Source organism: Falco peregrinus, chromosome 4, assembly GCF_023634155.1.
Source record: "Falco peregrinus isolate bFalPer1 chromosome 4, bFalPer1.pri, whole genome shotgun sequence".
In the NCBI taxonomy this organism is placed as follows: domain Eukaryota; kingdom Metazoa; phylum Chordata; class Aves; order Falconiformes; family Falconidae; genus Falco; species Falco peregrinus.
Genome location: NC_073724.1, coordinates 77,215,845 through 77,241,725, shown reverse-complemented (window position 1 = coordinate 77,241,725; position 25,881 = coordinate 77,215,845). Strand labels below are relative to the sequence as shown.

Below are 25,881 nucleotides of genomic sequence, written 5' to 3'. Positions count from 1 at the left end.
TGCCCCCACAACAGAACAGCAAAAGTTTGCCTGACCTTGATTTTATTAAGTATCATGAAAACAGGGCTCACCAACCTCCTAACTTGTAGAATTTTAAGTTGGAAGTATCAGCAAAGTTCCCATGGGGGTACCTGGCCCCGTGCAACCAGAAGTCAGAAGGATCAGGAGGAGAAGTTGCTGTGATGCTGCCTCTTCCAACATGGCAAGTTGTGGTTCCTGTCACAAACTGCTGGACTGCCCACCCGCTAGCAGGGAGCAATAGCTGGCTTTAAGTTTGGAAAATAGGCTACTTTTACCCTTCTGATGGTGATGTGAAATTTATAAGCAAAGTCATGTTTTCCCAATATCTGAGGCACGAAATAACCTTTGTACTAAACCTTGAGGTAGCAACTAAAGTCTTGCTAGAATTGCAGTTCAAAACCCATTGAAATTAGCTCATATCCTATTTCTATACAAGTTACTGGGAAAATTACTCATTTGCATTTAAAACCAAAAGGAACACACTGAGAAGACTTTTACCTATGCCTTGGGCATGATTCATTTAAAGTACACTAAAGGGGGGGGGGGGGGGGGGGGGGGAGTAAAGAGCAGTGAAAAACAACTTACCTGAGTAATAATTTTTTCCATTTGAGGGTGAGTCATATCTGGAATAGTGGTTTTAAGAAAATCAACAGTGTTCTCAAAACTCTCACATCCCATTATAGATGTTTCTTGACTGCTAAGTAGGCTCAGTGCTACTTTAAATATGACTTCTGTTCCTTGAAGAAAAATAATGTCTAAAAAAGAAAGTAATTGAAATATCTTGAAAACGTGAGCTAAAGTAATTGGGTAAATACATGTATTTGCTGGGATGTTCTTTGTAATCAATCATAACACATATTTATTCAGTTCAGAAGTGCAATCTGTCTTATTTCAACATGAGGTTAAAGCATATAAAAGCATTTTCTGTCACCTTACAGACATGAGAGAGCATTAAAGAAAATACAACATGCCTGTTACGTCTGTAACTGTTACCTGCAATAAGCATTTCATTATTGTCTACTGCAAACTATAGACTGTTAGCTAACTGCTAACTGGTTTTAAGTGTATTTATGATTGAAAAGCAATTGGGAAGTGGATCACAACACAACATACTGAAGTTTTACTGTTTTCTACAGGCAAAAGCTAGTCCTTAAAAAATGATCATGTAGATTTCATAACCAAACACATTATTCTCAAAATCCACAGTAGTGATCACATTGGCTGTAATTTAAGCCCAAACCCCTTACTTTGAGGTATAACTACGTGAATGTGAGGGTGAAGTCCAGGCTCTGCAGAAGTCAGTAGATAGACTGTACAGAAACTGGAAACTTGTTCAGAGTAACTAGAAACTGTCTCAGTGGCAGTGGTGGAGTTGCAGTTACCGAGGTGAACGCAGCACATGAGCAGTTCAAATAAGCCTCCTGTACTGTTGGCTCTGTCACACCACCAAGAGCAGGGCTCCATGACTGAATAAACTCAACTTCTGATCCTGACGCTGAGACGTTATCACTGGCGCTAATCCAGTATCAGAGGGGAGCACCAGGACACTCGTGAGGCAGCCATCTCACTCATACACAGTTCCTAAAGGTCTCCCTTCTCAAGTCTATGATGCACATTCAAGCAGCATAATTTGTGATGGGTGGACACTAACCATCTGTTAGTGGTATCTGACAATGGCCCATAAGACACCAAAGATGCAAGAATCCAAAGCATTAGGAAGTAAAACAACTCAGTGATTTTGATTTTTAAAATGGGAACATGCCTTGCTCAGCTTATTTACAAAGAAAAGAATGCTGACGCTCCCCACCCTTAAAAAATTTGTTTTCCAAATTCAAAGCCTACTGAAAACAAAAAAAAAAAAAAGAAAAGAACAGTTCAGCCTTGAAAAACAAATCAAAAAAATCCAAAACACTTGAGTGTCCCAGTATTCAATAATCTCACTGGGAAAGAGAGGCACCGATCGTGCATACCACTGAAAAACAGATACACCAGTCTTTGGTTCACCTAAAGAGCAGTTAGAAAAAGTTTACTGTAAAAGGAAAAAAACCTCTGTAATGGAGAAATCACTGGGTCAAAAAAAAATGAAAACCAAACAAGCCTCTCTTCCCCCCCCCAACCCCCCCCACCAAACAAATTAAAAACCTAACTCACTCCATTAATAAAACATGAGACAGAAGTCAAGTTGAATTTCATCAGAAAAGACAAAAGGTGTTGTATGAAAACAGAAAAATCAAATGGGAAAAAAGTCTGATTCAAGAGGAAGTACACAGCATATGCTCCCGGTTTTTTGGTGCATATCTAAGCACATTGAGTTTCATATTAACATGTAATTTTTTTTACATATATCTGCACTACTAGAGATTAAGCTGGCAGCTCTTACTGACAATAAAAGAACACAAACCCAGGTACCTGACATGCTGATAATGTAAACACTACAAGGCACAATCAATATTTAAGCTTCTGCACTAGACATTATCTGAAGAGGAGTCATGAAAAAACCCTCTAAATGGAATAAGAGGCATTCTAAGACTAGGGAACTATTCAATACATACATGAATACCTGAACCAGCCTTTAAGTTCAAGTTTATTTGAATTTTTATTAGAAACCACTTTAGAATCAATTATTCAGAAACATGTTCTTGAAAACCAATGCATTCTCTTTTTTCAGTTTGCAAGATGAACTTTTCTATAGATACAAATGGAATACTTTTCCATTTTGCATAAAGTACATTTGCAACAATAAATGTCCTGCTGTTTACCCATCAGAAGTCCCTTGGCTAGTAACAGTAGACATACTTAATTGCTCAAGTCCAATGTTTCAAAGAATACATTTCAGTTTTCCTTTTTGAAAAGGAGCTGACATCCCACCATGAAGAGCACTGCTACTTGCCACCCAAAACAGTCACCCCAAATGTCCCAAGTATGTAGAAAACTAATCCCTGAGAGTCTCAAAACACAATGGACAACATTGTTCTTTTTATTATTGCAACAGAATAAACTTTCTTACCAAATACTCTGGCTACAAATCCTAATGGAAATTGAGATGCGAACAATGTAAGAAACCACGGTGCAGCATAAAGACTGGGACTGATCTCATTTTCTTCAAGATGATTATACAGGTCTCTGTGATAATCATGAAGGAGCCTTGAGAGCTGATACATCTGAATCTACAGTGCATGAGGGGGTTGCAGGGGGGAAAAGAAGTAGAGAAAGAAAAGTTCAGCTTTATTTAGTTTTCCACACCATTCACATTCCACTTGAGGGAAAGAAACTCTAGTACAGACGCCACTGTAAAATGAAGCTTAATTGTTGCCTAGGGCCTCAAGTGATTTCTACTCACACATAAACAACCCACCCCTAATGAATTAAAACCAACACAGCAGTCAATAATAAATAAGAGTTTGAACCTGATTATTAATGAAATATCATTTCAGATTCACAGGCTTAAAGTAAGAAGAGAATATATTGATCTAACTTTATCAACAAACCAGAGCATTCAGTCTTGCAGCAATGAAAGTAGAAGTACCTCTTTTAAGATGCCAAAACTCCCCATTATAGAGTTGAACTATTTCTGGCTAAATTTACACATTTCAGCTTTCATCCTTTGAATCTTGGCAATAATTTTGCTGCATTTAAAACTCCTCTGCTACAATCATCACTTTAGACTGCTTCTGTCCCCACAAAGTACATTAGATACAGTGGTCATTAGAGGTGTACCACATACATACTTCCCAACAAACCTCCAACATGCCAGCGGTCCAGAAAAATTTAAGATACTGATACATAAAGTGCTGTTATACAACCTGTAAAAGGTTGCAAAGCAAAATGGTTAGAAGTTGCTACTCATTGCCAGAAATATCACTTTCTGCCAAATTATTTCCTTGCCATTTTGATAGTTTATATTCCCTAGTAAGTCACTCACAGCACAGGCCAATGCTTCCATCATAAAGCAGAAGATGGATGAGAAGCAGACATATATTGATTAGTTGTCAGGTCCAGCTTTGCTGTCAACAGTGCCTTATGCTTCAGGTGAATCCATTCCTCAATAAGAAAATTATTTCTTGGATCCATCTACTTTCCTGCTTTTAGTGGTTATGATTCTTCCCCACCAAAATCTGACTGCACTTGAAACTATTACCAGTCAGCAGTTTCCGCAAGCAGACAGATCACTTCTCATTAAGACAAATTAGCTAAATTTGTGCATGCGTTTTGAGTTCTTACATTAATTGCCAAAGATAATAATTAAGCACTGTTTGGACAGCATTGATACAAAATACATTTACATGTGAAATTAGAAGAGTATTGCAGAGGCCATACACCAATTGGATGAGTTAATTATGAACTAAGGATCTAGATTACTACTTTTTCCAGATAACAATTAAAAATGTAAGTCAAATAAGTTTTCATTATCCTAAAGAAACATACAATGCTTGTCTGCTCAGGACAGAAGCTAACTCTGCATATAAGCTTACTTGTGTTTCAGTATTGTAAATGCGAAAGAATTTGCAAGTACTCTACTCCTGTTAAAAAGCAAAACAAAGGGTTAGGCTTTAGTGAGATCCTTTAAGTCATCCTCAATAGTCTAGTTTGTCTTGAGCAGACAAAACTTGTACTTTTGTCTAGAACAGAATAACTGCCTAGGAGCAAACTGTGGGGTAAAGAGAGGTCATTTCATTTAAAGGGCAAACAGTACTATACAACCAGTGACCTTTCTCGAATGTAAAAAGTGTTCTTCCTAAGAGCTTCTGACAATGAAATTTTCAGACTCATTTAAATCAAAAGGTAAAATCCTGGATCTCTGAATGTTCCCAAATCATCAGAAGTTCTTGACAGTCTACAGCTGCAGTATAACATACAAACACTAAGACAGCATCTTCTAGGCGAAAAAAATCCCACAACCATGCATTTATCACACTTAGATCCCACTGGTTCAAAACTTATTGGGGGGTTGGGGGGGAACAGGGAAGAGGCAGAATGATGCTCTTTATGACTCTGTGGCTTTTCACCCTTAATTGATCACAACAAACGTCTTATAGTATACTTACAGTCACAGTAAAACACTCCTCTCTACCATTTTTTTGAATAAGCATATACAATTTCTTTAACTACAATCTATTCTATTTTTCTGGACATTTGCGAAATAAGCACCTAAAGTGACTGGTCATGAAAATTGGACTGAAACTCCTACTTCAGTTTTTATGTAATTATAAGTGTTTGCTATGCAGGGAGCATGGGGAAAAAAAAAAAAAAAAAGACTTTTGTATCTGCCTCTTAGTTTTCTCTTTCTCAAATGTGGATTACAAGATTTAGCTCAGCAGTGGCGTATCCCTTTAAATAACTATATGCTCTAAGCCCCAATTATTATAAGTTAGTGGACAGTTGCATCCCAAGGTGGAAGTTTTCTCAGACTTTAAACTGTGAAGTTTATACAGATCTGATTTTCTGTCTCCTTCCAAAACAGCCTTGAGTATCTATAGCTAGCTGTTGAAAGACTAATATTGCAGAACATGCATCGTTTCTCATCCAAAATAAAAAGATTAAAAACTGGTCTGTTGTCTTGCTGTGTTGAGGGTGGTGAGGCAGAGGACGATGAGAGAGGTGCAAATGACAAGGCAAGACAGAGCAGCCCCAAGTACAAATGCCTGCGGAGTACCCTGACCGGCCACTGGGTGTCACTATTGATTTGCCTTGGAGTTACAAGAGAAAAATCTACATCTCGGTGCTCATGGACTGAAGAAAAATAAAATCAAATTTATTTTTAATCTCCATCTATACAGACGCAGACTTTCCAAACAGTAAATGGTGGGGATGTGTGACAGGAAAATTCTGCAAGTTCTGAACTTCTCTGCTTGCAAACTGAGAGGCAGAGAGGGGCTCGACAACAACTGCATGCACCTCATAACTTCCAAAACCGCGTAAGAAGCTTCATAAGGCCCTGAAGAACGAGCAATCCCTAAGAGCTCAAAACTCATTTAAAACTCTGGTTTGCTTTAGTAGGAACAACTGACTTACCTGTAGTGACATCATGTCTGGCCTGTACTGTTTACGGAAGCCAAGGTCATACATGAGGAATTTCAGCATTTCAAAGGCCTGTTCTTCACTCATATGTAGAAGCAGCACTCCAGCTACAAAGCTGATACCTTGACAATAACCCACTTCTTTGTCCAGCAAAGAGTACGCTTTCAGGAGATTAAAGAGTGATAGCTGTCCTGCTCCGAGGTGGGCAGAAAAGTAAGGATGTGTAGGGAATGTCCGTCCTGACATAAAGAGAAAAGAGTAATCACTACTCAGTTCTCCTCAAAAAATCCTAGATCCGTCTGCCAGCACTTCTTTCTTTGCTTTCATATGCAGGTTGACTTTAGTCAGATCAATCTGTACTTTACCACCAATTTTAGACAGTATCCATTGAGCTAATATAATATTCTCATCTGCATTGAACCAGCAGAAGCAACTGCTTGATATCTCTTTTCAGACAGATGTATAAGAGCATAAATACAAACAGCATAACCTCAGAAAACATCTGCTTAGAGGACATTCAGTGGCAAGCACAGAATGCATCCTGACATAGGAAGTGGTGCTGATACCTCCCTCCAACAACAGCTTCCATTAACTTTGCTGTGTTTTTACTCAAAGACCCACGAAACAAGTCAGAAAAACATCCCAGCTACAAACAGACGTACCTAGATCTACAAGGATGGCATGCTGTTGTGCAGTCAGTTGTTTCAGAAGTTCTTTGTAAGAGACATCGGGAGGCTGCTGCTTGTTTGGCAGTCTGTGTCTGACTCGATGTTGCACAGCCAAAAACTGCCAAATTTCTCCCCGACGACTTTTTGGTACACCTGCAGGTCAGTCAGGAAAAGAAGAGGCCTAAGCAGGGCCATGTTTTTATAGTGCTATAACACAAGAATTTGCTTTGTCATAACCTTGGTCTATTATAACCTTGGCCAAACCACTCTGGAAGATCCCTTACAGTCAGCTTGAGAAATTGTCTGCTCTGCAGTGTATTCACTCACCAGCCACAGTTCAGTCCCACTAACTAAACATTAACTACAAACTAACAGTACCTACACTGGGCAACTACGGTACCGACATCACTTGTTCTGCCACTTCTGAGCTGTTATAGCCTCCAGCAGGAGAAGATGCACAATCACACACAGAATGCAGTCCGGCCTGTTTAGAAAGGCTGAACTAAATTCACAGGTATAAAACACAGCGAAGTCCACCTCCTCTTCCCCTTTCCAAAGGGCTGCTCATATCAGTCCATAGGCTTGGAGAAAGATGTACAGACTATAAAATGCTCAGTTCAAAAATAAAAGCATTAACGCTGCACACCAAAAGGAAGGACACAGAACCACTCATACTGAAAGGCATCATTTCTCTCAAGTCAGCCAGGCATCTGTGAAAGCATAAACTAAATTAAAATACTACTTTTGGACTTTCACACACATCCCCCTTCGAAATCTGACTCTGTAAACTGACCTTTGAAAGTCAAAATGAATTGACAACTCTTCTAATACTTTCCAGGCAAATAATTATTTAACAGAATATAAGTTAGAAAAGGCATATCCTTGTTCCCAACTCTGAACTGCAGCCCAGCAGCAGAAGATAGGGCAGCAAGGTAAAGTAATTTGCTTGCAGTCTTCTGCATGTCCCTAACCGGAACCACCTTATTTCTACCACACTTTCCTTCAGAAGCAATTTAAACTTCCCTTCTGTACCACAGCCAGATTACACTGAAATATTATTTTTCAGCATCTGTAACACTGACGTGAGCTTCTATGGAGGAGAGCACAGTGGTGCAGACTCCATATCTGCATTACACTAACAAGGCCCTATGGCTCCCCTTCTAGGCCACAAAAAGATCTTCAAACCAAAATCCTCAGCCTTTCACTTAAGGAAATAAAATACTAGAAGACCATATTCTGACTCCCCAAAGCTTGGCTGCAATTACCCTAGGGTTTGGGCACAGTCCACATTAGAGATTCTGGTCCTGCCTTCTTAGTAAGTAAGTAAAATTAGAGCATCTGAAACTGGCAGTTGGATAGCAGCCATGGACCAGAAATCAGAAGGTTACAGTGTTAGCTGCGGAAGCTCCAAGTTTAATCTTCAGTCTAATAATACATGGGCACAAGACACTACTTTCAGGAGTATGAATATACATATTTCTGCATTGCTGACATTGTTAGTTGCAGGCACAGCACAACCTATTTTCTGTTTGGCAGCAGGAGGTGGGTCCATTTGTAAAAAGAAGGCAATTTTTTCATAATTTTGTGCTACTGGAAAAACTGTACTGCTGGCAGATTTCCTTCAGTATCAAAAAGGAACAACAAAAAAATCTATCTTCAGACTTCATAGTTTAAAGACACAAATACCTTCTTTCAAAGTGGAATGAATATCTTCCATGTCACATCGGATTTTGGCTCTGCAGTTCAGCAACTTCTTATCCCAAACATTTATGACATCTTTCTGACATGTACCAACTTCATCATAGTCCAGTTTTACTTTTCTTGATTGGAGCTCATCTCTGCTTGCTAGAACACAAAGAAAGAGCACACAGAAAAACAGAACATCAGAAAATTATAAAAGACATCAAATATGCAAACCCAATTCAAGTTAGATATATCTACCTGATAATCTGTCTAGGCATAAATACACCTTCTACAATTTATCAGTTGTTAGCTGAGATGGGGCCAGTCTTTTGTCATAAGATCCTGCAGGCAACAATTTAGCTTCTGTTACTGGGCCATGAACATTAGTAATTCATGAAGTACATGAAAACATTTTTTAAGGCTTAGGGCAAGAAGAAAAACCCACTCAACACAACTTCACCACATCTGCTGCTTCTCTCAACTGCAAAAACACCTTTGATAATTTTTTCTCTTGTTTATATTGAACATTACGATTGTTTTAATATGGAAAGTCCCAACCATATGAATGTTTCTATTAGAGATTTAGGCAAGCAAGCAGGCAAGTCTTCTAAACTGGAGTCTGTCACGTTGGCTCCAGTTTTTATGTGTTCCTTAAGACAGTGGCAAGAGCTCTTGGCCCTGCTACCTGGCATCATCAAACTGACAAGAAGGAAACAGAATGAACCAACGTGAACCATATCCAGGAAGGTATATCTGGGCTGAGCACAAAACTGGTGTTGCTGTAAACTTAAAAGGTTTGTTGAATAGAACTTTGCAAAAGAATAGAATATTGCAAAAATATTTATCCCAGAGGACTCACTATTTCTGAAATAAAGCTGCACTGTTACTCTGGAACTTCACGAAGGAGTAGCTTTTATGTCCATTACTGAGAATTAACTGTGGTTATTTTACTACACATGATACGCATGCAGAAAATCACTCCCAATTCCTCATACTACTAGTGTAAAAAACTAGAATGAAGACCTAAATGTGTCTTAACTTACAGAGATAGGTTTAATTATCACTGGACTGAATTGTACATTTCACAACATGACCTCTGAAAGCTGCAAGTGATTTATCCCAAATTTGCCTTGATCTGCATGCAGTACTCGCTCCTTGGAGGAGACTCCTTCCTCTTAACAGTTGTATCTCTGTCCCCATCATCACCTCGAGGTGAAAGCAAGCTCTCACGTTTTAATACAACCTGCAAAACAAAACAATCTGTTCCTTTTCCTAGTTATCTCGCTTTGGACATAGCCAGTATTGAATGAATCCATAAGATCATTGCCTAGCCCACTCCAAAACATAGGTGACATTATTTCTAGAAGTTGTATGTTACACCTCTGAGATCCTATCTGTTCAAGACTACAGGGGGCTTTGTATAAACAACTATCATGCAACGTGCAGCACACTTCCATAAAAATGGGAATGTGATTGCCACAAGAATCTGCAGTCCAACTGGGACAATTTTAAATGCTACCTTATTGCTTTATGATTTAATCCGAGAATGCTCACTCATAAGCAATATGACAGATTCAAGACAACAGTAACATATTTCAGTGTGACAACGAACTCCAGGATTAAGTGCATAGGTTATCTTTCTCTGAAAAATACTCTGGCTCTGTGGTTAACCCCAGTGAAAGTCAGCAAGCTTGCCTGTTGATTGTACCTGCCTTGCCTACCATGCCACCCTTGGCTGCTTGCAACCATCTTAGTTAATGTTCTTCCTAATCATTGCTAGGTGGCCTGCTACTTTTTGTAGTTCTTGTATTTCTAGGTGATCTATTGGAAAAAGTAGTGTGAAGCTTCTCAGAAAAAAGCAAGTTTGTGCAATTCACAGAACTTACCTTCTGTAAAACAAAGAGCTAATAGTATTCAAGTCTCCTCGACAGCAAAAGGAATAGGAAAAGAAGTTCTATTAATATTTTGTAAATAAAAATCAACAAAACATTAAGAGAAAATCACTAAAAACAATTCCACAGCAATTCCAGTTCTAAACCAGTCATATACAGCTGAATAAATTCACAGCTAGGAACGTGGCTTCAAGTAGAGAAATAGCTGCATTTCTGTTATTACATTTTACATTTCTGAGATCTACATTTAATTGCAAGCTAGGATGCCAACCACTGCACAAACCAGTACTTTTTTGGGATGCATCAGTTCTGCATATGCCTGGTCCGTAAAATGGCCCGTGTTACAGCAGCCCAGAGGAAGGAAGCCTACAGACAGGCATTAAGACAGTTTACTTTTCACCCTTTGAAAATAAGGTGATGAATTCTAGCTAGCCAGAGCACCAGTTTCATTAGCAGTACTTATGAACCTGCATAGGAGAATGGAGATACGCTTCTTGGATTACAAACCAAGATGTGGGCTGGCAGGTAAGTGCCAGTTCGGAGTCTCCACTGCTGACACTCCTGTTTTCACCACAAATAATCAGGCAGGAATAACTTAGTTTCTACATATCCGTCACAGAATGGAAGTAACTTACAACTAAGTCTTAAGGAACTGAACTGATTATGATTTTCAGTACCTCCAGTAACGCAGGGCAGGTACAGAGAAGAGCCTGTCCCTCAGCATCTCATACTACCAGAGGGAATAACATAAAATTAGTCACTACAGCAGATGTCCAGCTTCCCCACCCTACAACAGGAGACTAACCATTTGCTAAAACAGTAAGTGAAGATTATGGCTGAAGTTAAAGCAGACTTCTCTGTAGATGTTCCCTATGAATCTACAAGGAGACAAACTGTAGAGAGAATGCACAAAGAAATATGCTACTTGTGCAGGAAATACATTCAAGGATGTACGTTTGTAGGGACATGGGAAGACTTCTGTCCTACTGTTTTTCCTTCCTCTCTCTGCCTTCTCAGTAAGCATCACTAAAGAAGGAAAAAGATTTAACTGACCTTAACAAGATCGTTATGTTTTGTTTGAAGAATCAGACTACCACATAATGAAGTTATAGACCATATAGGAGAAGATGAGGGCAGCAATTACAGAGATAACATTTGAAAATGAGAGAAAATTTTCAACTTGCACCAAAAGCTATTAATCTATTATACCGAAGAACTTCTATAAACTAGGATAGACATTGCATACTATCTTTTATTTGTGCGAGTCTTGACCAGTCATAATAAAGTATCTTAGCCAAAAGCTCAGGCAGCTGACAAGTCAGCTTGGCCAACTTCAGATCCCTCAGCAAGGGCACTCAATTTTCAGTGTACAGTGTTCATCACTCAAGAAAAGAACTTTCTGACATACTTCATGAGCCAGTTCCTAAAAATCATATTTGCATTTGAATATTTATAAATTACCACTGTGATGTGGTTAACGCAGGACAGAAAGCCTGGACAGAAATCCCATACACTGCGAAGGACTGAAATGAGATACAGAGGGTAAGGTTTACCATACTTGAATGCTCACACAGCATCTGTTCTCCTGCCTCCACCTCACACTAGAATTCCTAGACTTAGCTAAAATCCAGACTGTAGAAACTTTTGCCTAATGTGCACTAAAAAAGGAAAAGTTACCTTCTTTAACTGAGGTGACTCATTAATAAGAGTTTGCAGGCAGACAAAGAACCTGGTAGACTTGAGATAGGAGTGGGTAAACACATTTTTTTCTAGCACCGTTAACCAAAAAGTCACAGAACCACATCTCTGAGGTGCCCAACACCAGTACAGTTTTCAGCTTCAGGCAGCAGAATTTGTAATAGTTTTTGGGGTATTTTCTAAGTAGCTAACCTTCCAGCTTCTGGTTTTCTTTTTCCATTCGAAGTAACAGAATTTGTTGATGAATGGCTTTTCTCCACAGACTTTGTAGTTCTTCTGAGTTTTTCCTCTCTCCAGTTTTATCCGGACCATCCTCATTTTGCAATACTAGAACAAGAGGGTCCTCCTCGAGGGGTGGAGCAAGAGGCGATAATGGTAACAATTCACTTCCATCATGACCATCTGCAAAGAATCAGAAAGCTATTACAGGAAACTCAGATTGCTTGACGTATCACAAAAATCTAAGTCACAGTAGAACAAATATAGCTGTCTTCTACATTCAGCAGTGAGATGCTTATTCCAAAGAATGCAGTTTAGCAGTAGAGAATTATTTTTAAATAAAGTGTTTTATTTAAAGTTTTTTTAATTTTTAAAATTAAATAAAGGTAAATAAAAGGTCAGCCAGTATTTCAACCCTTTTCCCCTCTAGCTCCTTCTAGAGTTACAAAGAGGTGTTTATCCATAAAGCTTCCTTTACAGCTGAGCTTGTTTACTGCCATGATTTACCACAGGCTCTATAATAAAAGCAACTTTTTCCATCTGCTAAGCTGCACTATAGGCAGTGCTACAGCACTTCATGGTTACTAAATGAAGACTTTGTCATTTACCTACGGTTGTGAATTCTGCCAATGGGACTCTATCAACAGAGCAGGATTTCAGGTATTTCAGAGTTTCCTACTTTAAATGACCTAAAGCTGTAAGAATTATTAACACAATGAACAGGTGCTATGTGCAGTACAAGGACAAGGCAGAACATAACACTGCTGTTACGTAAACACGCTAGGGTAAAAATATGCAAACTGTTAAAGAGGCTATCTTTGTCAGCAAGAGGTAGTTCTTCATTTGCTTGCTACCAGCACAGCCATGGGAGATTGCAATTAATTTGATTTTGATGACAGAATCCTGTGTTCAAAGCAACAAAGACCTAAAGCCAGCTGAGTACAACTGATTTCTAGCAAGGCTCTAGCAAGCTGACTCCCTTCTCCCTTTCATATTTTCGCATTGCAGTTCACTATAGTAATAACTATTCAGTAACAACTGCTTGTTTATTTTCTTTAAAAGCACACACAGACCTGGATGCTGCATCTTGGAAGAAGATTTATTCATAGGTGAAGCTACCTGCAGGAATATTCTCCGCCGCCAGGAGATGCGGCGAGGTGTGAGCGTGGCCCCCACAGCATTTAGAGATTCACTGCTGCAGACGGTTGATGTTCTTTTCTTTCCCTCCCCATCACTGAAGGAAAGAAAAAGCAGATGGGGTGATCAAAGTCAGTCATCTTTGGAGGTGGGGGGGAAATAAAAGTCTTTATTAAGTCTGTCTAATGTACAGCCAAACCTGCAGGAGTATTTACTGGGAAGTTTTAGAAGGTAAAGTGTGCTCTATGCGAGCTTCACCCTGAATACAGATGTGCCCAATTGTTTTCTTGTAACACAGTGCTGTGAAGTTTGCAATATATACCACCAGGAAGAACTCATAGCATTCATGCAGTGCTCAGCTGGAAGCTTAGAATAAAAGCTAAGAGAAAAGAATGGTAATATTTCACAGAATGGTTGGGGTTGGAAGTGGCCTCTGGAGGTCATCTAGTCCAACCTCCTGCTAAAGCAGGGTCACCTACAGCAGGTTATGCAGAATCATGTCCAGGCAGGTTTTGAATGTCTCCAGAGAAGGATACTGCACAGCCTCTCTGGGCAGCCTGTTCCGGTGCTCTGTCACCCTCAAAGTGAAGAAGTTTTTCCCCATATTTGGATGGAACCTCCTGTGTTGCAGTTTGTGCCCATGGCCCCTTGTCCTGTCACTGGACACCACGGAAGAGAGTTTGGCCTGTCCTCTTGACACTCGCCCTTAAGATATTTGTATGCATTGACAAGACCCCCTCTCAGTCTTTTCTCCCCCAGGCTACACAGTCCCAGCTCTCTTGGCCTTTCCTCATAAGGGAGACGCTCCAGTCCCCTCATCATCTTAGTAGTCCTCTGCTGGACCCTCTCCAGTGGTTCCTTGTCTCTGGAACTGGGGAGCCCAGAACTGGACACAGCACTCCAGATGTGGCCTCACCAGGGTAGAGTGGAGGGGGAGAATCACCTCCCTCGACCTGCTGGACACATTCCTTCTGATGCCCCCCAGGATCCCACTGGCCTTCTTGGCCACCAGGGCATGCTGCTGGCTCATGGGCTACTTGCTGTCCACCAGAACTCCCAGGTCCTTCTCCGCAGAGCTGCCTTCCAGCAGGTCAGCCCCGGGCCTGTCCTCGTGCATGGAGTTGTTCCTTTCCAGGTGCAGGACCCCACACTTGCCTTTGTTGAACATCATTAGGTTCCTCCCCACCCAATTCTCCAGCCTGTCCAGGTCTCACTGAATGGCAGCACAGCCTTCTGGTGTACCAGCCACTCCTCCCAGTTTTGTATCATCAGAAAACCGGCTGATGATTCAGCCAGTTCTCGATCCACCTCGCTGTCCACTCATCTAACCCACACTTCCTGAGCCTATCTATGAGGGTGTTATGGGAAACAGCAACAAAAGCCTTGCTGAAGTCAAGACAGATAACATCCACTGCTCTCCCCTCACCTACCCAGCCAGTCATTCCATAATAGAAGGCCATTAGGTTGGTCAGGCATGATTTCCCTTTGGTGAATCCATTCTGACTGCTCCTCATAACCTTCTTTTCCTCCACATGCTTCCAGATGACCTCCAGGATGAAGCTGTTCCATGACCTTTCCAGGGATGGAGGTGAGACTGACCAGCCTTTCCTGGGTCCTCCTCTTTGCCCTTTTTGGAGACTGGAGTGACACAGGCTTTCCTCCAGTCCTCAGGCACCTCTCCTGTCCTCCAGGACCTTTCAAAGATGATGGAGAGCGACTTAGCAAATAACATCTGCCAGCTCCCTCAGCACTCATGGGTGCATTCCGTGGGGACCCATGGATTTGTGGGTGCCAAGTTTATCTAGATGATTCTCCTCAACCAAGGGAAAGTCTTCCTTCAGTGACTCCACGTTCTCTGTATCTTTCATCACCAGGGCACCCATCTCATTCAGCAGTGGGCTCGCATTTTCCTTAGTCATCCTCTTCCTACTGTTGTACCTGAATAAGCTCTTCTTGTTGTACTTGACATCCCCTGCCAGATTTAATTCCACGCAGACCTTAGCTTTCCTCATTACATCCTTGCATATATAGGAATTCTGACATTCCTATGTTCCTCCCGAGTGGCCTGTCATTTTTTTCACATTCCATTAACTCTCTTCTTCTGTTTGAGTTTTGCCAGAAGCTCCTTGCTTATCCATGCAGGCCACATAGAAATGTATTTACATAATGATTTTAAGAGTAGCTTATGTTGCTGGAAGAGGCAAGGACAGGATACAAGGAAGCTTTGCTGGGAGATCATTATAAGAGGACACCAGGCACACTTCTCTACTGACTATTGCCAACGGAAAGGACATGTAGCTTTTGTAAATACTTGAGCCACTTTCAGAAATATTTCAGCATTTTGCATCTGTGGTAGTAAAGTAGGTACATAGATCTCATATAGCAAAGGGTATGTTAATTATCCATCATAAATCCTTCCATGGAATGTCAACAGCATGACACACACTTACAGGCTTCTTGGGAAGACAGCATCAAATATGCAGAACTGTGTCTGCAGCTTCATCTTCATCACAAGGAAAACTGCTAGATCAACGCAGCAGTAGCTACACTCAGACCTTCATGCTGTGAAGAATTTTCATGCTACAGTGCAAAGTCCCTAAAAAGAGTTAGATGAAAGGAAAGCCTAGCATGTTAAGTGTTCACTACATTTTTAGTGGTAGGTCAGATGCAGGTAACTGCATTTGCCAGCTGCAGTCCGTCTCCCCACGCGTGGCCTCCACAAAAGGAGAGATCTGCAAGGGAAGCAGACTATGAAGTTTCACCTACACGAGTCTAGCAGCTAGATCATCTCAATCAGCGCTTTTCATATCAAATACTCTGTGCTGAATGATAACGCACCAAGCTAGAATTGGCCTCTTTGGCGATCAAAGCTGTCCCTGTGCTAATGATCTGCAACAGCTCCTTGACATCTGTAAGCCTCAGTGAGAAAACTGGACTCACTACCATACACAGGTATCAGACCTTGCTTCCATATCCTGGCAGGGAAATAATTATGTCTTGAGGTTCGCTTACACAGCATTAGGCACCACCCCTGCCCTCCCCCAAGAACAGTGCTAAGGACTGGGAGCCCTGGATAACAGACAGCCTGAATTATTCTCTACTCCCGATTTAGCTTCTACAGTGCCGCAATTCCCTATGCATCATACTGTTAGTAGGTGATCTCGGTAGAGCCCCGTGTTGCACTAACCAAAACAGCAACAGAAAACTCTGAAAATCTTTGGCCAACTTACAGAGTCTTTCATGATGGGGTAACCAATGCTTGTGCTAGCCAAACATCAACTACAAAACTAATATTGAGTCTAGAGGTGTTTTCCAAAGGTACTGCAGTCCAGCAACTCTTCGAAATAAGGTATTGAGTTTGGATGTATTAATGATTATAAGTCATGTTTCTATAAATAACTGTAATGAAACTACTTCTCTCTATTTCAGGTCTTACATATCACATGTTAGAACACAAAACCTGAGTAATTCCAGGGCTTACTAAATAGAAGCTACGTAACAAGAGAATGAAATCTTCCTTTCTGCTGCTGTGTACAAAATCAGCTACTGTGCTCCTAAATGTGCAGGCAGTCCTAGGAATAGTGTACAATTTATAGCAGTAAAATTTACACAGAAGTCAGAATAAGACAGGGGCTATTTTAGGGTATGAAACAAAGCCGTTTATGTCATTTCAGTTGCAGAGTTTACAGTGGGATGGATTAGTCACACGTGCTGCCTCATGAAGTGTACAAATCATACAGTTCTCAGGACCCGTATTTCTGTTGTTAAACCCTCTCTTCCAAAATCCCCCTGATATTTCAAGCAACTAACGTTAATCACTCTCTCCTTCAAAGAGCTGTATGATGAGCGATTAGAGGAAAACTTTTGAAAGTCTCATGTGCGCACCTTGCCGTATTCAATGAAGGCAAGGGCACCTGTGAAAACACCAAGATTTAGCAAAGTGAGGCTGGAAAGTGAGCAAAGGAAGTTTCCTCATTTCAAGATAGACAAGTCCCAGCCTAGTATCAGATCTAAAGGCATGAAACAATACCCTAAAGAGTAAAAGCAGGAAGAAGTCAGAGTAAAAAGATAGCATCTCCCATTCCATGATGAAATGGTTCAGAAGGCTGGTACAAAAAACAGATGAGGTAACTCGGTTACGTATTCCCTACCTCAAAACAGAAGTTGCACAATACTTACTCCCTAGTCTACAATCTCTCACACCTAAACTTAACTGGCTGGCTTGGCTCTTGGTCATATTTGCAAGATTACTTCAGGTTTTAAAATAGCCGTGGATTTTAACAGCCAGGCAGGTAGATGCTCTGCTCAGACAGCCCAGCAACACATCATACAGATCCTCTAAAGAACATGGGGGTAAAGAAAACTGCGTATCTGACCATTCGCTATCAGCTCCCTGCAAAATGAAGAGGTTTATTAATGTGAGCAGAGAGACTAAAAGCAAAAGCAACTCCAAAACAACAGCAGCAACTTCTTAAATGGAGTTCAGTCACTGCTATGAAAAGCAGAGCAGAGTTTTCACTACCTCTCAACCTGGGGAAAAAGACTTTCACAACTTCCCTGTCAGGGCACCGATACCAAACCTCAACACAGAAAGGATAAATTCTCAAGAATTCTTAAGAAAAAACCCTGTTGTGATAACACACAGACTTAAACATCTACATGGGAAACATGTTGCAAGGTCAACTAGCAGAAATAGTCCATTCATCAATTCCAGTTTTTAGATGACATTTTCCACTTCCAAAAGAAGTTGCTACCTCAAACTCAAGAAATGTATGCATGTTCTATAAACTATGGATTGTAGAGCCTAGACACTGGGGAAAAGCAGAGGATGAGTATTTCTTGGGTTATACAGTAACATAGCCACCAAGAAGAAAAAACAGACAACTACTCTCTACAAGTTCCTGTCCTGCTGCCACCTACCAACGACTAAGCGAGACAAAATGCACCTGAGTCAATGCACTGCAAATTAAGAGATGGCAGCACATAAAATCTTAACAAATTACAGAAGAGACACTAAAAAACTCAACTGCAAAGTAGGACATGATTGCAAGAATGGATTAAAAAAAACCCCCACACTTCACTCTTACTCATTCATTTTAAGAAAATGACAACTACATTACGGTACAACTTCCACATCGCAGTATTTTAGCTTGGTAAAACAGACATATGAAAGGCCAAAGTCACATAGTTCAATAGCGAAATTCCACAAAATGGAGTATTTCTGATTTTTTAATAATTTTTTTCACTTAACACACCTCCTATGCAGCTCCTGAAAACAGTAACAATGTAATACTCTATAATTGAGACAAATGCATCACAGTTCAATTTGAAGAATAATGGTTCTCCGTAAGGCTACTTAGCCTATGCTCCTTACCCAACACAGAAACGAAAATGCATTCATCAGTTTGTACGCACTAAAACATGAAAAGCTATAAATTCAATATAATGCCTCCAATTATCTTAGTCTGTACTTTCATTGTTACACTGTTACAAGTGACAACCTAAGTACTCAAGAGTAAAGAGTACAATCATCTAAGCTTTTTATGTCAGTACCTGCAACTCAGTTTGACCAAAGCACCACCCCATTCACTATTCTATCAGACAATGCCCAGTATGAAGATGACACAGCTAGTTGGTCAGGGGGAGAAGAAACCCCCAAAACTTGTTCAGATTACAAGCATCTTTATTGCTTGGTTTCAGTTTCCTAAATCTCTTCCCAAAACTGTTCTTCACAATGCTCCTAAAGACTGATGACTGAAAAAATCACAAAGCTACCCCAATTCTTGTTGAACTCTTTATCCAATACTTACCTAAACTGTTTTGTACTTGAGTCCATACAAGCCAACTGACTTGAGAATAAATACTGTTGTTGCTCACGCCAAGGTTTGTATTTTTCCCCAGTTCACTTTCATTTCAACTTCTTCTCTTGATTGCTTTAACTAGCAGCTAAGTCAACTCAGTCTCCTCTGCAATTTTGAGGCTGAGGTGATACAAAATCTCCCAGATCAAGTACAGAAAGACAACTAACATTTCAATTCCCAGGACTTAAGCTAGCAGAAGCCTATATGTAAGCCAAATACATGAAGTATACCTCCCCTCTGGGAAGAAGAAAAACTAGTTCCAATCAGTTTACACCTCTCTATTTATTGTCACAACTGTCATATATTTTTATTCTAAATAACTCCATTCTGCTATTTTGTTTAAAGCACATTAAGTACTTACTTTTTTTCATGAGAAATGAAGCTGTTTTAAAAAAGCAATCTGTTCAAATTCAAGTGGCAATAAATCAGCTTCAATTATCCCTGCATAACACTGCAATGAAGGGAGACGGTGTGGGCTAGTGAAACCTATGCTGAAGGTTGTTCCATTTTTAAAAGCGCTGCTTTTATTTTTGTATTAAAAAACAACAACAACCCAGATCCTTCTAATAGTCTAATTTTCAGGAGTAGCTTTGAATAAAAGCCAGAAATTCCAGAAGTTACAGAAATGAAAGTTTAAAAACAGATGATGCTCTCAAATCCTCTTTGTTCACCTCCTTGTTGGCAGGATATTTTTTTTTAATCCTTATGTGTGCTTGTGTTCAATATTAAATGCTACACAACATACTTGTCAAAAGTCGAGATTATGCAACCACTTCCACCCTAGACTTCTCTCTAGACAAATGAATTGACCATGCAGTAACAACATTCTGAAGGCACATGCCAATATCGTTTTGTTATCCAACTTTACTATACTGTTCATTCCTTAAAGCAGAAAATATATCAGTGTTTTCTCTCTTCCACAGAAAGCATCATAGTAGTGATCATTAGAATCTGACTCAAAAAGCTCAGCCTCCCCAGAAACATTTGGGAAAAAAAGATGTGTCTTTCACCACAGTGAACTTATCTGGAGAATAATTCTTATTTTTATTTTTTCTCCTGGCTTTAGGTATCTCTAACACAGCCATTTAAATCCTAGCAAGTCAACTGAGGCTTCCTTTTTATTGGAGGTCAAGATACTTCTAGGGCATGATTCATGCTTTCTAAATGAAGATGTTCCCAGTGACAGGCACAACTGGCTGTATTAGTGTTCAGGAAGGACCACAGATGAACAGGCAGGATCAGTTCTGTAAATGTCAGAATATTAAAGACAATCACATCAGGATGAGAGCAACTGTGCTGCAGAAACACCAACACCTCTCCACTGACTAGATGAGAATGAAGCCGTCTACAATCAGGCGAGAGCCACTGTACCCTGTATCTCCAACACCCTAGAATCAGTTTCTGAGTTTGTGACCGTATGCCAAATGAGACGTAAATATGGATCAGGATCATCTTGTATACATCATTCAAAACATATACAACACAGATAATAAGCAGAATTGCTTTTTAACTCCCAGGTCTCCAGCTGATCCTGGCTTAGTGTTATTTGCATAGGCCCATCTGACTGCTATAAATCAAATATCTTTCTAAAATGAATTCCAAATGAAACGGGCGCTGCTCCTGCACATTGAAGTTCACCAGACCACAAGAAAAGCTACCTGCTGCATCATGTGTTGTCTCAAAGTTACATGATATGAGAAGTCAGACTATAAAGAATTTTTCTCCAGTGCAATGTGGCCAGGATACACTTCTAGAAACCACGTTTATTCTTAGAGAGGAAATTGCACTGAAGTTTTAATTAGGGTTCCTAACAGTTAAACAGCTTGTAGTCTTCAGATCGTAAAGGGCTACCACGTTAACCTAACATTCACTCACATGAGCATGCTAAGAACACCTCATATTGAGCCTACTGGGACAGATGATGGTCCTCCCTGTGAAAAATTCCCAAAGGAAAAAAACCCCAAAGAAACAAAACAAAACAACCCGTAAGAAAAACCCTACTGTAAAAAATTTGAACTTCCTCTCATTTGTAAACCTCATGGCACAACGCACATTTGCAAGCTAAATCAGGGAAAGTTTAAAGAGTTTCAGCCACTGTCAGCTGGACAATATATTTCATTCTCTATTAGCCAGCTCAATTGACAGCTGGATTACCCGAGTCACTCTCATCATCAGCATTATCCATCTGGCACTTCTTTCTGACTATATCTGTTTTAATCACCTCATGAACCCAACAGATGTCAACACTTCACCCTTGCTACTGCCATTTCCTTACCATTACAGTTCAGGCCCAGTTGCTCCCAGCGAGACCTATAGCTAATGAGATCCCATTTTCATAGGAGTTTTCACACAAATTCAAGATTAAATGGTGTCAGAAACCTGTATACTATAAAAGCTAAGTAGAAACAGGGTGGTCTTTTGGGAATTACTCCGAATTTGAAGATCAACCCACCTTGCAGTTCAAAACTTCATTATAATGAAACACAGTATCTTGACCAGCATACAAAACCAATTCCAGAAAGAGTTATAGCCTCAGAAATTTCAGCTTGGAATTTGCTGGCATTATAGTACAGTTTTAGTACAATACTCAATACCTACATTCCCCAAATCCAGAAAGCTAGGTTTAATGGGATCCAGCTGTTTGTACAAACTGACCTGGGCATGAGCTCAGCTTGGACCAAGCCTGCTAACTGATGGGAACACAGAAGCAAAGTTGGACTGGAACCCAAATAAGAGGTAGTCTGTAAGAGACAGGTTTTGGGGTTGGTTGGAGTTTTTTGTCCATTTCTCTGCACACCCTAGTGTGTGCTCATTGGTTTCTTTAAATTCAGCTTTCATAATTCACCTGCTACTTAGCCCAGTGCTACCACAGCATAGTAGGGAATGGAAAATCTAAGCATCCCATGCACTCATACAGTAACTATTACTGGACACAAGGATTAGAACAGGCGATATTAAAAGCCTGCTTCTACACTGGACAAGATGGCAATCCCTCCTCTCAAATTTCAGAAACTTACACTGCTTATTGCTTATTCCTTATTCATTTGAGCTGGGGTAAAAAGGTGGGGTCATCTTAAAGTGACTCTGTCTTCAAAACTGTGAAATATTTTGAAGACTGGTTTTGGAAACACCTCTGAAAATTAATGATTAATTTACATTATCCCTGTATTAGAAAGTGAATTTGGACAATTTACCGTTTACTTCTTAAAAGCTGTGGGATTGCAGGGGAGTGGAGGGTGGTGAGGGGCAGGGCCAGCAGGCATCCTGCCATGAAGGCTATACAGTCACCTTCCTGTAAGGATCTATCACCTTATTCCACCTATATACAAGATTATTCTGCTGGAAGGACCTAAACTGTAGAATTTTCCCACTAGGTGTTTTGTAATTATGTCTGCATTACAGTTTTTGGCTGCATGCTGTACACCAATAACAGATTGTCTCTTTCTGATGTTACTCTTTCAAATGTAAGTGAAATCAACGTACAATAAATTGTGCTTAAGGAGATGATACATACTTTGTATTTGTTCTAACACATGTATTATTAGAGATTAACTAACCCAAACTGTACCTTAGAATCACCTTCAGGTCAACTGCCTTTTGCATTAGTTTGTATATTTACATGATTTCTTACATTCAACCCTAAAAATGAAGATGACAAACTAATCAGTGTTTAATGAAATTGTGCTCCACAAGATGAAAAAAATATCTTTAAGCACCCCTAAAAACTTTTACATCCATCTCACACAACGGAATCCCAGATATTAGAGTCTAACACACCCAGAATCCAGATCTCAACACTTGTTTTCAGTAAGAATGTAAGCTACTGTTATTTTTCCAGGGAGAAACAGTCACAAAAGCACCTTCTAGAATTCCACAGTCTTCTATTGTGAATGATTAGGGGAGAGCTACACTCAGAGATGAAGAGTACCAGAAACACAAGTAGTTCAGTGAACAAGGACAGACTGATGAAGGAAAAAGGAGTGGTCATTGACAGAAGAGGAATAGAAAGGCCAGCGACTGGCAAAAAAAAGATCAAGAAGTTCAAAACTACGGCTCCACCTTATTCACTACAGGCCTACTTCAGAAAAACAACCCATATGCAGCTTCCTCAAGCACTGTCCTGAAGGAGAGCCTCCTCTTACAGTAAAAAGTAGTGTGACTTCCACTCAGACACTGTCTTTCACACTGATGTCAGAAAGCCCTTCTTGCACTTCGCTTCTTTCCCACTCCTCTTCGATTGGAATGTATTTGCTGATTCTCTCTAAACATCTCACATCACAGCTAGTATCACCCAGCTGATTTTGGCATTTCCCCTTCCTCATGCACAGGCATCCCACATTAGTACTGCGCACTCGTCACACTGCTTTTTTCTTATTTTCACATACCAATGATCACAGCAACACATGCTGGTTTGCATTCAGCAGAGAAAGCATTAAATTGGCGTGACACTCCTAAAAAACACTGCATTTCAAGCAACAAACCAATGCAGCAGATTTGCAACACTGCAACAGAAACAGGTCAAAGCTACAAGATGTTAGCAGACAAGCCTCTATTTTTAACAGGCTTTTTTGGCCAAAAGCCTATTCGCCCATTTGCATCAAGTACTTAGGAAGTCTGTTAGAAATGCAGGATCACAAGGCAGAGTGGGAGAGATCCCATGTGCTGCACTGCACTTGGAATCCTGATCTTAAGCTGGTGGCACTGAAGAACTAGGAAGGATACAACACTCTCACCTCTTGGAGAACTGGCTTTCCGAGTGCTGGAGCAACCTTCCTGAGCCCTGGTATAAGGTTTTCAGGAAGGAAGGGGCAGAGACAGAGGAAGGGAGACCAGGTGACGCAGATTCATTTTCATTGAGAGTGTGCCAAACCCCAACAACAGGGCTGTGCAGGCAACAAGAGAACATAGCAGATGGGTCAGCATGTATTCGGACACAACAAAAAAACATTCAGATTAAAGATACTGGCCAAGAACCTCATCTTGGCTTATAGGAACTTTGTTTCCCAGAAGATAAAATGTACCAAATGCACTGCTGGGCAGTTTCCCTGATATTGATTTTGCTGTTACAGCTGATTTCTTTCAGGAAACATTTCAATGACATTGCAGGAAAAGGCAGACCACCTTATTTCTTTAGCCGTGTTTATTCTCAAAGTAAACTCAGAAAAAGAGTCTCTGAAATGTACAGAAAATATCCTTAGAAACCTGTTTCCAGTAACATGAAACACTTTGTTTCTTCCATTCGGTTTCCTCTTGCTTTTGTAAAAAACATGTATTGCTAGAACACATTAGATATTATTTAAATGCAATATTTTTGGATATTTTTTTGTGAAGTGTTTAGTTTGTATGTTTAACTACTATACAGTAAAACATTATTTAGTAATAGTAACAAGCGCTGGGGGGGAGCATAAAAATAAATTAAGTTTCTTTTACTTAACACTTTTGATGAATCCTCAATAGGAAAGGAGAGAAGGAAAAATCCCAGCCTAAAACCAAGTTGCTACAAACTGTTTTGACTGAAAATCTGCTGATGATGCCGCTTAATCAGCGACTTCTTAAAAAGTTAATACAAAGAAGTGAAGTCAGCAAGTCCTTCAGTTTGAACTGCCAGGGTTTCCTGTTTGTGTACAACATGGTCAGTGGGGAAAAAAAAATAACCAAAGTTTATTTCAGTAAAAACCACAGTATTTATCTTTTCAGAAACACAATGTAACAAAGCTACTTCAAGGCTAGTTTCTTACCCTTCAACCCCCTCCGCTCTCTTAAACAGAATAAACTTTTTTGCCTTTCTCTGCAAGCTGGTGCAGCATTCACACTGATCTAGACATGAAAGGGGAGAGAAATTATGGTTTCTAACCATTTTTAGAAAGAGCCCACAAAAAGCAGAATTGCAGCGAAGTACTGAAACAGACAAGCGGTTTGGAGAAAGGGCTCCTCTAACAGAAAATAAAAAAAATCAGCTCATTTGGGCCTGAATCTTGTAAAGGTACTGGCGTTTGCATGGTCACTTACTGCAGGCAGCCAGGATGGAGGCAGAAAAAGAAAGCAGAGCCAGAGGCCCACAAGGAGCTGCGGGGACCCCTTCTGGCTGAGCGAGGGAACCCCTGAGGGAACGCTCCTCCACTTGGTAGCTGGAGAGACTCCAAAAAGGAAGAGGAAAGAAGTTACAGAGGGAAGCTCTGGAGAAAGGCAAACAAGGAACTGGCATGCCTGACAGTTCAGCGGACGTGTGTAATCCGTAAGCCCTTTTGTGAGGCTCCTCACCACCTCCAATTCTCAACACACTCCCTGGGAGCTCTGGCTAACACAGTGATGGACACGTGAAACTGTCAGTGCCTTTTTCATCCTGGCATGAAACCATCAGGCTACCATCTCCACATCTAAAAGCAGTGAAGACCTCTTCTCCAAAGGGCCTGACTTCCAACACTGCCAAAAAGGCTCAGCTCGGAGGTGACAAATAAATAGTTAGGTGCCGGCATCCCACCGGATGATCAATTCACTGGATTGATGCTTCCCTTGAACCATTAATGTTGGGATTAATGAGTTACTGCAAAGCACCAAACTCTCTGTGGCAGAGAAGACGGATGAAAAGAAAAATAAATAAAACCCAGAGCAGTGCAGGAACAGCTCCCGTAAGAAGGCACACGGGTGAGGCTCGCGTACTGAAGCGGCATGGGGGAGCAGGCG

The 25,881-nt window shown here is 40.4% G+C and overlaps 1 protein-coding gene across 2 annotated transcripts in view; it reads right to left on the bottom strand.

Annotated features, from left to right (window-relative positions):
- TBC1D4 (TBC1 domain family member 4) overlaps positions 1–25,881 on the bottom strand; it is a 57,030-nt gene that overhangs the window by 5,213 nt on the left and 25,936 nt on the right. The window contains exons 1-8 of one of the 2 annotated variants that reach the window (XM_055803198.1): positions 23,931–25,864; positions 13,273–13,433; positions 12,173–12,382; positions 8,394–8,552; positions 6,702–6,860; positions 6,034–6,278; positions 3,029–3,188; positions 607–776 (exon numbers count right to left, since the gene is read on the bottom strand). In XM_055803198.1, the coding sequence (XP_055659173.1) occupies positions 607–776; positions 3,029–3,188; positions 6,034–6,278; positions 6,702–6,860; positions 8,394–8,552; positions 12,173–12,382; positions 13,273–13,433; positions 23,931–24,145 (1,479 nt within the window). In that variant the 5' untranslated portion in view covers positions 24,146–25,864. Of the gene's footprint in view, positions 1–606; positions 777–3,028; positions 3,189–6,033; positions 6,279–6,701; positions 6,861–8,393; positions 8,553–12,172; positions 12,383–13,272; positions 13,434–23,930; positions 25,865–25,881 lie in introns of those variants that run through there. The other variant, XM_055803197.1, reaches the window with a different exon arrangement.